This window comes from Bufo gargarizans, chromosome 10, assembly GCF_014858855.1.
Source record: "Bufo gargarizans isolate SCDJY-AF-19 chromosome 10, ASM1485885v1, whole genome shotgun sequence".
Classification (NCBI taxonomy): Eukaryota; Metazoa; Chordata; class Amphibia; order Anura; family Bufonidae; genus Bufo; species Bufo gargarizans.
The window spans coordinates 25,130,369-25,142,807 of record NC_058089.1 but is presented as its reverse complement, the minus strand read 5'-3'; the positions used below and the strand labels follow the sequence as shown (position 1 = coordinate 25,142,807).

At 47.3% G+C, this 12,439-nt stretch overlaps 1 protein-coding gene across 2 annotated transcripts in view; it reads right to left on the bottom strand.

Moving 5' to 3' along the window:
• The window catches only part of LSP1 (lymphocyte specific protein 1), a 79,635-nt gene extending 72,943 nt beyond the window's left edge, over positions 1–6,692 (bottom strand). Inside the window, exon 1 of one of the 2 annotated variants that reach the window (XM_044269490.1) lies at positions 6,344–6,692. In XM_044269490.1, coding sequence (XP_044125425.1) covers positions 6,344–6,426 — 83 coding nt within the window. In that variant the 5' untranslated portion in view covers positions 6,427–6,692. The remainder of the gene's footprint in view (positions 1–6,343) is intronic. The other variant, XM_044269488.1, reaches the window with a different exon arrangement.
• Positions 6,693–12,439: the final 5,747 nt, after the last annotated feature.

The following is a 12,439-nucleotide window of genomic DNA, read 5'->3' as shown; positions in this document are numbered from 1 at the left end:
ACAAGAACGGTTTGCTGGAATTACAGAGCTGTATAATGGCAATTGGATCCGCAGTCAGTGCAGCGAGGTGTAATAGGATTGTTCCTATTACCCAGGCTGTAACCTCCCGTACTGAACCCTGTTCTGCTTCAATACTGTGAAATGATTCCTCTCTATCCTTTCCCTGAACTTCTATACAGCAAAATAAAAGTTTTAAAGTCTTTCCTAGCACTGTCCCTAGCGCCTGCTGACGTCTTTCCCTGCACTAAGTACTCTAGAAAATGGCTGAATCCAATGGCTGAGGCTATTTATAGGGCTGTGACATCACAGGGCTGGCTGCTGATTGGCTGCATGCATGGCATTGTGGGTGATACCTCATTCCCAGAGTTCCTTACTCCATGTCCTAACACGTGCAGCAGCCATTTTAGGAAAAAATGCTGATTCGTTGCCATGAAGTGTGAGAGAATTCGGATTCGGTGCCAATCAAATTTTTCCTGAAATTCAGATCGAATTCTTCATCAACTTCAATTCGCTCATCTCTAGTTGCATCCTTTAAGATATTTTCAAATTAAGTTAAAAATGTAGATGTCAGCAGATAAGCGTCATCCACCACCATGTCGGGGGCTCTTGTGTATCCTTGTAGAAGCAGATCTCTGCTATGGTAAGGCCAGGATATTTGTAGGTCACATGTGAAACCATTGTTTCCTGTAAGCTCGGGAACCTGAAAAGATAACTTCCTTCAAAAAGAGCATTTCTACCCAAAGTTTAAAGGGGTATTCCCACTTTGCATTTTCATACTTACCTGCTGCCAGCACGCCGTTTACTTCCTGTATTCTGGCAGGCTTCATCTTAATTGAAGTCTTCTCCTGGCCGGGCCGCGCGCTGGACTGAATGCGCACGCCGCTGCGCATGCGCCATGGTGGCTTATTCCTGGCCAGTTAAGTCAGAGCCGGCGTGTGCGTTCTGGCCAGGAAGAAGTCACCATCGCGCATGCGCGGCGGCGTGCACGTTCAGGACAGGGAGCGGCCCGGCCGGGAGAAAAAAAGGAGTCTTCTGCGCAAGCGCAGCCACCGGGATTCCGGAAAAGAGCGGTGGCCGTAACCAGACGAGACCGAATGACAACAATGAGGTAAGTGGGGATGAATTTTCTCCTAAACGGTGGGAATTGGTTAATCAAATATAATTACAAAAATGATCACTGTCAAATCAGATTTAACAATGATCATTATGATGGGAATACCCCTTTAAATCGGTTTTCTGGGTGTTTAATATTAATGACCTAACACTGATAACCTATACTCAAGAGAGGTCATCAATTTGTTGGTAGGGGTCCGATACCTGGCAACCCCGCTAGCAGTTTACTAAGTACAGCGCAGATAGAGCAAAGAGAAGTATATCAGCGTCTGTAGGAACGACGTAAGAACATCACAAAAGCTGACAGTATACCAGAGCCTGCAGAGGGAGGATAAACTGGCCCCATATATGGAGAAACTCCCCAACCCCAGAGACTGATAGATCCTGTGCCCATACAGACTGGCCTCCTATAGGCTGCTTAGCAAACCCGGGCGGCACCGACAGAGAGAGCAGAGTGTGCCAGAGGATGAGGCTCTGCTGCAGTGCCCCGAATACTCAGCAGTGAGGGACACCCACTTCGGGAGACTGTCTGATCTCTGCCCAGACTTCACCTCCATGGAGGAGTAAGAGAGACTTTCCAAACTGCTGGGGTTAGAGGATAATACATCGCCATAGCAGCACAATATATTACTGCCTGCCATAGACTGAGAGGAGCCTCATATGTCACAGACTTTTATACCCCCATCCTGTATGTGTCCCTATCCCCCAAACCTACCCTATACCCCCACCCTGTATGTGTCTCTATTCCCCATACCTACCCTATATCCCCACCCTGAATGTGTCCCCATCCCCCAACCCTACCCTATATCCCCATCCCCCAACCCTACCCTATATCCCCACCCTGAATGTGTCCCCATCCCCCAACCCTACCCTATACCCCCACCCTGTATGTGCCTCTATTCCCCATACCTACCCTATATCCCCACCCTGGATGTGTCCCCATCCCCCAACCCTACCCTATATCCCCACCCTGTATGTGTCCCCATCCCCCAACCCTACCCTATATCCCCACCCTGAATGTGTCCCCATCCCCCAACCCTACCCTATACCCCCACCCTGTATGTGTCTCTATTCCCCAACCCTACCCTATATCCCCACCCTGAATGTGTCCCCATCCCCCAACCCTACCCTATATCCCCACCCTGAATGTGTCCCCATCCCCCAACCCTACCCTATATCCCCACCCTGAATGTGTCCCCATCCCCCAACCCTACCCTATACCCCCACCCTGTATGTGTCTCTATTCCCCATACCTACCCTATATCCCCACCCTGGATGTGTCCCCATCCCCCAACCCTACCCTATATCCCCACCCTGAATGTGTCCCCATCCCCCAACCCTACCCTATATCCCCACCCTGAATGTGTCCCCATCCCCCAACCCTACCCTATATCCCCACCCTGTATGTGTCTCTATTCCCCAACCCTACCCTATATCCCCACCCTGAATGTGTCCCCATCCCCAAACCCTACCCTATATCCCCACCCTGAATGTGTCCCCATCCCCCAACCCTACCCTATACCCCCACCCTGTATGTGTTTCTATTCCCCATACCTACCCTATATCCCCACCCTGGATGTGTCCCCATACCCCAACCCTACCCAATTATTTCCTACTTGCTTTGGCAATGCTAAAATGTATTTAGTCCTGCCAATAAAGATGGTTTGAATTTGAATTGAATTTGATATGAGATAGATAGATAGATAGATATAAATAGATAGATAATAGATAGAGATAGACAGACGATAGATATAAATAGATAAATAGATATAAATAGATAGATAGATAGATAAAGACGTCCTATAGCACTAGCCTACTCCTATAGGAAAGAATGACATGACAAACATATCACTTACTGGTATCACAAATCTGAGGAAGAAAGTAATTAGAAACTTTACGGTTCTTTCCAAAACTATAGTTTTGACAAGTACATTGTGGAAGGAGCCAGTCTGATCACTTCCACAAGAAAAAGACCCTTTAGTGTAAATAAAAATATGTAAACCATTTCTGAAAACCTTCTAGCCAGAGACATGCTCATTCAAGTGGAAGGGACTGAGCTGCAGTACCAGACACAGCCACATACCTAGGTGTGGCGCTGTGCATGGATAAACAATGAAGGAAGCCCCGTGCTCATTCAGATGATCGGTGGTGGTGCCAGGATTTAGACCCTCGCCGGACATGAGTCATGTGATCTCTATAAACGCTGTTGAATGGTTAAAAGGACTTGTGGAAGGGCCTTATATTGGACACAATAGCCTACTGTAGTTTAGTATTATTGGGGCATTTGTAAGGTGCCCAGAGGTAAAGGGCCCCATCCTGACAAGAGGTTCCCATAGGCATGCAGAATATTTTCTGTAAGCAATTATATTGTGGTTTTATGAAATTTAAAGATTTATATCATGTCCACAGGATATGTTATAAATGGGACCTGCAAGTATCTGGAGAACGCAAGTCCCCTGAAAACCCTGTGGCAGTGAATGAAGAGATTACTGTGCATGTGCAGCTCCCTCCATTCTATGGGAGCATGCTTACCCATACAAGTGAATAGCGAGAGACACACACCCTGAGCTGCAGTAGAATAGACACACACCCTGAGCTGCAGCAGAATGGACACGCCCCCTGAGCTGCAGCAGAATGGACACACCCCCTATGATTTCTAATTTTCATTTTTTACATTACTCATGGGATAACCCCTTTAAGGTGAAAGAAGAAATTGCATACTGCAGCATTTGTTTGCTTTGTACCAGGAAGGAGTATTTTTTTTATTCAACATTCATGTTTAGAATTTTTGGCTGTTTTCGGCAGTACTATGAAACTGAAAATTTAATACAAAATATTGTCCTTCTGTAGCAGTCACCAGAAATGACATGACCTACTATGTACAGAGGTAATCCATTGTCAGTTTACTGCTGCTGTGAGAGGGAGATGTTATCTGAAGAGTAGTTCTCATGATAACAGTAGGTGTAGAATTGGGATAACAGTAGGACAGGTCTATTGTTCTCTTGGTAGATAAAGATGCCCACAGAAGAGAATTATACTGATTAGCGTACTGTGTGATGTTCTAATTGAGTCACTACAGAGGGAGGGGGGCGGGGGGACGGGCTCTCCGTGGCCACATGGTGGCGAATGAAGCGAGACTGTCTGCTGTGCAAAAAAGTTCAAAGAGTCATCAATATACAGATGCAGCAGAGGTAACAGTCAGAGTCATAATGTGTTAACTAGATGTGTAACTCGCCAGATGTGTGTGTTAACTCTGCTACATCTGTTCAATCATCAATATACAGTTGGTGGGGGCCCGACACCTGGCACCGCCACTGATCAGTTGTTCCCTGCAGCCCCTGGCTGGAACTAGCACTTTAAACGCAGCTAGAAGCACAGCGCCATTCACAGTGTATTCGCATGGAATCGTAAATGATCATGTGCGATGGAAGAAGCAGATCCTTGCCAGCAGTGCAATCGGCAGGGATAAGAGACTCAGGGGGTCATTTATCAAGCTGAAATATTTCTAAATTTCAGGCGCACATTGCAGCTCAAAGCTTAGTTGCGACGCAATCTGCGACTTCTCACCACGACGCAATCTGCGACTTCTCACCGCTCATGCCAGGTCTAAAAAAGTGGGCGTTGCGTGGGCTCCTTTACCATTTTCTACACCTGCTCGGAAACTGTCTTACATTTAGAAGCGGCGCTGGATATGCGGAAGTTATGAAGGGGCCTCTTCTTATCTTCGACGATCCACCGCTGGTCTTAATAAACGTGCCCCTCAATTCTTAAGTTACAACAGCTTTTTTTTTTATAAAGCTGTTGTAACTCACAATTGCACTGCTAGCAAGAACCTGCTTATTCCACTGCACATGACTAATTAATTCATGATAGGTAGATAGATAGATAGATAGATAGATAGATAGATAGATAGATAGATAGATAGATAGATAGATAGATATGAGATAGATAGATAGATAGATAGATAGATAGATAGATAGACAGATAGATAGATAGATAGATAGATAGATAGATAGATATGAGATAGATAGATAGATAGATAGATAGATAGACAGATAGATAGATAGATAGATAGATAGATAGATAGATATGAGATAGATAGATAGATAGATAGATAGACAGATAGATAGATAGATAGATAGATAGATATGAGATACTGTAGAAAGTTATGACATAGATGAGAGATAGATAATGAGATAGATAGATAAATAGATAGATAGATACAAAGTAGATAGATAACCAGATATTGTTTCCATTTCAATTTAAAAACTTTTCACGTAAACCATTTCATACACATTTTCGTACTAGAGGAGCGCAGTTCGCCCCAGGTTTGTGCTCTGCACCTGTTAATGGAATTTAATGATAGTTTGTGGCCGTCCATTAATACTTATAATCCAAGGAAGAAGTGGAATACCGGACATGAGAAGAAGCCTCACAGTATTAGGCCTCATGCACACGACCGTTGTTCGGGTCCGCATCCGAGCCGCAGTTTTTGCGGCTCGGGTGCGGACCCATTCACTTCAATGGGGCCGCAAAAGATGCGGACAGCACTCCGTGTGCTGTCCGCATCCGTTGCTCCGTTCCGTGGCCCCACAAAAAAAAATATAACCTGTCCTATTCTTGTCCGTTTTGCAAACAAGAATAGGCATTTCTACAATGGGCCGCCCGTTCCGCAAATTGCGGAAGGCACACGGGCGGCTTCCGTTTTTTGCGGATCCGCGGTTTGCGGACCGCAAAAAAAAACGGAACGGTCGTGTGCCTGAGGACTTAGGGAATTATTACTTCTAGTTTGGGTTGCTTTTCACGGCACTTCTTCCCCCACGAGTGAAAAACGTACACGATATTTGAATATTTGTGTTTAGTGTCTGGTTTGGCCAGGACCACATGGACGCATCACATGGAGCTCAGCTGTTCCATACACAAGTGGCAGAGGTCTGCACTCGCGGTGAATCTGTGCGCTGGCGCGTCGCATGAGGAGCATTTGGAATTGCTTCCATTCCTCTGTCATCTGACATCCGACCCATCCAGATGCAGCTCTTTGGCTCAGAACACAACGCCGGGGGGCCTGAAAGTCAAGACACAGATGTAGCAGAGCCAAGTTTATCAACCTGAAAAAGTGCAACCTGAAAGGGTTAAATGACCGATTCAGCTCTGCTACATCTGCTGCAGAAATATGGCAGCCACGCTACCAATCCCCGTACACGTTACTGAAATGTTATCACCAACTCACCTTTGGGTCTCCTCCAATTGTTCTCCGATTGCCGCCTGCTGCTCGCCAGCGTCTTGTCTCTGTGCGTCCTCACTGTCTGACATCTTGTCCGGTCACAGTCAGCGTGTCGCTGTGTAGCAGTGTCAGGCTGTGTGTGTGAGGGAGTGGCAGGGTGCACGCGTCTTACAATACGATCCAGATGTATGTGATATGGGTGTTTGCAAATCTGATTTTTTTTCCCCCCTTGCAGCCAGCTCGGTGGGGTGTGCCTGCCGTACAGCTGGGGAAGACGCAGCTCTTGATCTATTGTCCTTGATTCTTTTCTTAGTATGGGTTGTGCTTTGCCGCAGTGAAAATCTTTCTTCTTTCCTGTGTTGTGTCACATTGTGTTGTCTCCTTCCCCCCCCCCCCCCCCTACATTCTACAGGATGTGGTTTGTGGACGTATTACACTTCTGTATTTCATATTGCACACAGGATGCACGGCAGCCAGATACACAGGCCGGATAATTCTGTGCAGAATTTATGTCGGATATTATCCGTAAATCTGCTCCATCTTGAATTCTTCTGTATAATTTGCACATGGCAGGGGCCTATTGTGCATGCTGTGAAGACACGTATACGCGCTGCAGAGCATTATGCACAGGGTCAGCTCTGCACGGTAGCATCATTTCCTGTCTCAGTACTCTATGGCGTCTTGCACTGTATTCACGTGTTTTGTTCTGCAAAGATTCAAGCCCTAGGTTACCTAATAGGGGGCATTCACACGACTGTACGTATTTTGCAGGCCGCAAGACGCAGATCCGCCAAAAATACGGATGATGTCCATTTTTGTTTGCCGACCCATTGGAACAATGCCTATCCTTGTCTGCAAAACGGACAAGAATAGGACATGTTCTGTCTTTTTTGCGGAACGGACATACGTATGTGGACAGCGCACGGTGTGCTGTCCGTTTTTGTCTTTTTTGCGGACCCATTTCAATGAATGGGTCCGTATGCTATATGCAAAAAATGCAGAGCAAAGATTCGGCTGTGACACCATGTAGCAAACGTTAGCTTGAGACTTGAAGCGTCCCTGAGCGTTCAATAAAAGTTTGCATAAAGCCCCACGCACACGACCATAGTTTTGGTCCGCATCCAATCTGCATTTTTGGTGAATCGGATGCAGACCCATTCGTTTCAATGGGGCCACAAAAGATGCGGACGGCACACCGTGTGCTGTCCGTTTTGGGGCCTGGCAAAAAATAATAATAATAGAACATGTCCTATTTAGAATAGGCATTCCTAACAGAGGGCAGGACGTACCGATCCACAAAATGCAGAACGCACATGGCCGGTGTCCGTGTTTTGAGGATCCGCGATTTGCGGAATCATAACTGTATTAGACAAGTAGATTTCGTACCAATGACGATTGAATAGTTAGAGCTGCGTTACCGTTTGAAAACGCTCACATTACACAGAGCAATGGTCGCTTTAGTAAGCGGGAATTCGATCGCTATCATTCGTCTATGCAGTTATTACACTCAAAGATTATAGCTCATGGAGGTGGACTTTCGGGGAAATGGTGTATGGTGTCATCAAAAAGGTGTGTTTAGAAGTTTTAGACCACCTCCTGTGCCACTTCCTGTACCACTTACTGTACCACCTTCTGTACCACCTACTGTACCACCTACTGTACCACCTACTGTACCACTTACTGTACCACCTCCTGTACCACTTACTGTACCACCTACTGTACCACCTACTGTACCATCTCCTGTACCACCTCCTGTACCAACTCCTGCACCACCTACTGTACCATCTCCTGTACCACCTCCTGTACCAACTCCTGCACCACCTTCTGTACCACCTACTGTACCACCTCCTGTACCACCTCCTGTACCAACTCCTGCACCACCTCCTGTGCCACCTACTGTACCACCTACTGTACCACTTACTGTACCACCTCCTGTACCACTTACTGTACCACCTACTGTACCACCTACTGTACCATCTCCTGTACCAACTCCTGCACCACCTACTGTGCCACCTACTGTACCATCTCCTGTACCACCTCCTGTACCAACTCCTGCACCACCTCCTGTGCCACCTACTGTACCACCTACTGTACCACCTACTGTACCACCTCCTGTACCACCTCCTGTACCACTTACTGTACCACCTCCTGTACCACTTACTGTACCACCTACTGTACCACCTACTGTACCATCTCCTGTACCACCTCCTGTACCACCTACTGTACCACCTACTGTACCATCTCCTGTACCACCTCCTGTACCAACTCCTGCACCACCTTCTGTACCACCTACTGTACCAACTCCTGTACCACCTCCTGTACCACCTCCTGTACCAACTTTTGTACCACCTCCTGTACCAACTCTTGTACCACCTTCTGTACCACCTACTGTACCAACTCCTGTACCACCTACTTTACCACCTACTGTACAACCTCCTGTACCACCTACTGTACCACTTCCTGTACCACCTACTGTACAACCTCCTGTACCACCTCCTGTACCACCTCCTGCACCACCTACTATCCCAACTCCTGTACCACCTCCTATACCATCTACTGTACCATCTCCTGTATCACCTACTGTACCACCTACTGTACCACCTCCTGTACCACCTACTGTACCAACGGCGCATTGCATTGCATATTTTACTACATGTTGTAGACCTTGGGGGTTACAGTACAAAATTCCAGTGTACAAACGAATGTTTGACCGCGTGGTTGTGCCGGCATCTGCTTGAAAAATGGCAAACAAACGCAACTCTTTCGCTATTCAATCGCTCGTACTTCCGGTTCACAGTAGCCAACGGCTGAACAAATATTAATTACTTTGATTTACATAAACACACCTGTTGGTACGCCTACAACACTACACCACACCTACAGTCTGGTCTTCTAATGAGCCGGTGATGACTATTTACACGCTCGGGTATGCGCTCGATGAACAAGAGTTTTAAAGCATTCTGAAAGATCACAATTAGCGAGAATCGAACAATTTTTGCGATGCTGGAAACTATTACACAGTGTGAAGATCGCTCTTTTGCAAACAATATTACGATTTTCCATTTGATTCTCGCAATGTCTAATACAGGCTTAAGTTGCTCATCCCCTTCCTGGTCAGACTGAATGGTCTGACTGAGAAAGTTCAGCGACGCTGTCTGTTTTGCTAAAAGTCCAAATATAAGTTTTGAGCTAGGACAGGAAGTAGAAAACATAGAGTGACCTAAAAAAAACTTTTGGAGGGGTGGGGGGGGGGGGGTTGTAAAAATGATGGTAGTGTCCCTTTAACGCTGTGTAAAGATAGTTTGCTTCTTCTGTATAATAAAGGGAACCTGTCATCAACTTTTCGCTGACCTCACTGAGGGCAGCATAAATTAGTGACAGAAATGCTGATTTCAGCGGTGTGTCACTCATGAGATAAAAGAAAGTGGTTACCGAGAACCAGCATCATAATCATTGCAGCCCAGGCCTTGAAAAGAGTCAAATCTACTTGAGAAGAGTCCTGGTTATTCATAATCTCCTGCTCTCACCCATCTGCTGATGGTTGGGAGAAAACTAGGTAGAAGCCTGTCAGTCATCAGCAGGTGGGCAGGAGAGCAGGAACTAATGAATAACCAGGACTCTTCTCAGGTGGCCGGGACTCTTTTCCAGGCCCAGTGGTGTGTGCCGTGCATGCTATTGCCAGCGGCAACGTGTTTTGGTTGCAGCATGTAGGTGCCTCCTCCTTTCTCCTGGGGCCTTCCCTGTCTGGTGCCGGAGGGGTTAATTATCTAGCTGGTGGGGACTTAGGTGTGTCCTGGGTGTGGCCACGAGGTTTAAATTGTCTATGGCCTGTTGGCTGGGGTTAGTGTTCCTCCAGCCTTGCTGTGTGCTGGAGCAGTGCTCCTGCCTGGTCTCTACCATGTGCCAGTGCTTCAGGGCCACCTTGTAAAACAACAAGGTCTGCATGATGTCTTCCCTATGTTCCCGTTGTTCACCTTCCCTTCACTACCCTTGCATATGTTTGCTGTTGTTTATGTATGGGTGGTTGTTGTCTTGTCTAGTGGTTGTTATATGTATGGTCTGTTGGTATCTATAGTCCAGCATGTTTGCTAGACATGTTCCCTGTGTGGTGTGCCTCCTGAAGGGGGTGTCAGGGTTCCCCAGAGGGGGAACTACAAGTCTGTATGCTGCTCTGCCTGGGGGCGGCCATGCGTCCTGCTTGCATGGGGGTTTCCAGGCAGTAACTGGTGTGCTGGATACCTGGGTGTGGTTGTTTGTACTGTGTCCCGTATAGTGTGTGGGCACCAGTACTCATGCTCGGGTTCCAGTTGGTGTTGCTGCAGCAGTTAAGTGTGTTGTATTGTGTGCTTAACTGTCTATCCAGTTACCATCCAAGTCTGCTCAAATGGTGAGGAGTTAGGGCGAGGATTAGGGATGCAATAGGAGGTGACCTACTCCCTTATCTCCGTCACTGGCCTAGTTGTTTTCCTGTCTGCTCCCCATTGTACGGTGGGGGGTTTCCGCCACTCCCCACAACAACAGTATGTTCCACAAAGGCCACTCTGTTTGTGGCCTTCGGAAGAGGGCTCAGCATGTGTCTCCTGACATTTTCTGGTGCGCATGCTTATCCTCCAGAGAGGGGGTGAAAGGAGAGATTCTGTTAACGGTGTGGTTCACGGTGACTGGTGTCGCCGTTGTTGTGTGAACCGTTACCTGTGTTTAAATCTCTTCTCGTCCACTCTCTGTGGTTCCGGACTTTTGGGCCGTTTTGCTGGTTGCATCTTTGTTGTGCTGGCTGTGGTGTATTCTGGTTCGGGGATGTTTGCTGGCAGCGACCTTGGGTCTGAACCGTGCCTGAGGTGGAGGCAGCGCCAGTGCGGTCTCTTCGAGCTGCTTGTTGGGTAGCTGGCCGGTTCCTTGTTTGTGGTTCCGGCATGTTGGCGACAGTCATGGGGAGACTTGCTTGCATTGACGCTGATTCTGTTCTTTTTTTTCCCCTCTGTTGTTGTGGGTGCCCCACCAGCTTCCCCTTTTCGGTTTGGGAGGGCTTTGAGTGGTGAGAGTGTCATGGCCTTTGGTGTGTGCCCTAACATGGTTGCCGTTCATGCTGTTGCCAGTGGCAATGTGTTTTGGTTGCAGCATGTAGGTGCCTCCTCCTTTCTCCTGGGACCTTCCCTGTCTGGTGCCAGAGGGGTTAATTATTTAGCTGGTGGGGATTTAGGTGTGGAGAGATCGCTGCATGTAAAAGCCGGTCTTCACCTCCACTGAAGAACAGGCAGTTATCTCTGCTTGATGGAAATATTCTTTTTAAGCTGAATATCCATATACTGTATTTTTCAGACTATAAGATCCACTCCCCCCCCCCCCCCCCCAAAGTGAGGGAAAAATGGCAGTGCATCTTATAGTCCAAATGCTAATGAGCACTTCCATTAAAGACTCATTCAGATGACTGTATCCATTTTGCGGTCTGCAAATTGCGGATCTGAAAACACGGATGCTGGCGCTGTGCATTTCGCATTTTTCAGAACGGAACTGCCAGCCCGATGATAGTAATGCCTCTTCTTGTCCGCAAAAACAGACAAGAATAGGACATGTTCTATCTTTTTTCAAAATTACGGAACAGATGGGGACACAAATATACAGTCGTCTGATGAAGATGAAGCAGTAATTAGTATGCAGGATGCACGGGGAGCGGTGAGGGCTGTACTCACCCATCTTAGACTTCTTCCAGGTCCCACTCTGCACTGTGTCCTGACTGCATACAGCATCAGATGTAGTGCACGTAGATGCGCACTCTTACCTGGCGCTGTCCAACGTCAGGTCATGGTGCAGAATGGGCCAGAAGACAACTAGGGAGATCTGCAGAGTGGGAGCACTGTCTGGAGCAAGCAAGATAAGTTTTTTTTATTTTTTTATATCTGATCTGAGGTCTGATGGGGGGTCTAATCTGAGGCTGATGCGTTTTTCATGTGAGGCCTATGGGGTCTGATGGAGGTTGGGGATCTGATGAGGGACTTATCTGTGGTCTGATGGAGCTTGGGGGTCTGATTTTGTTGTCTGATCTGGGGTCTGATGAAGAATAGGGATCTGATTTGGGGGACTGATGAGGATTGGTTCTGATCT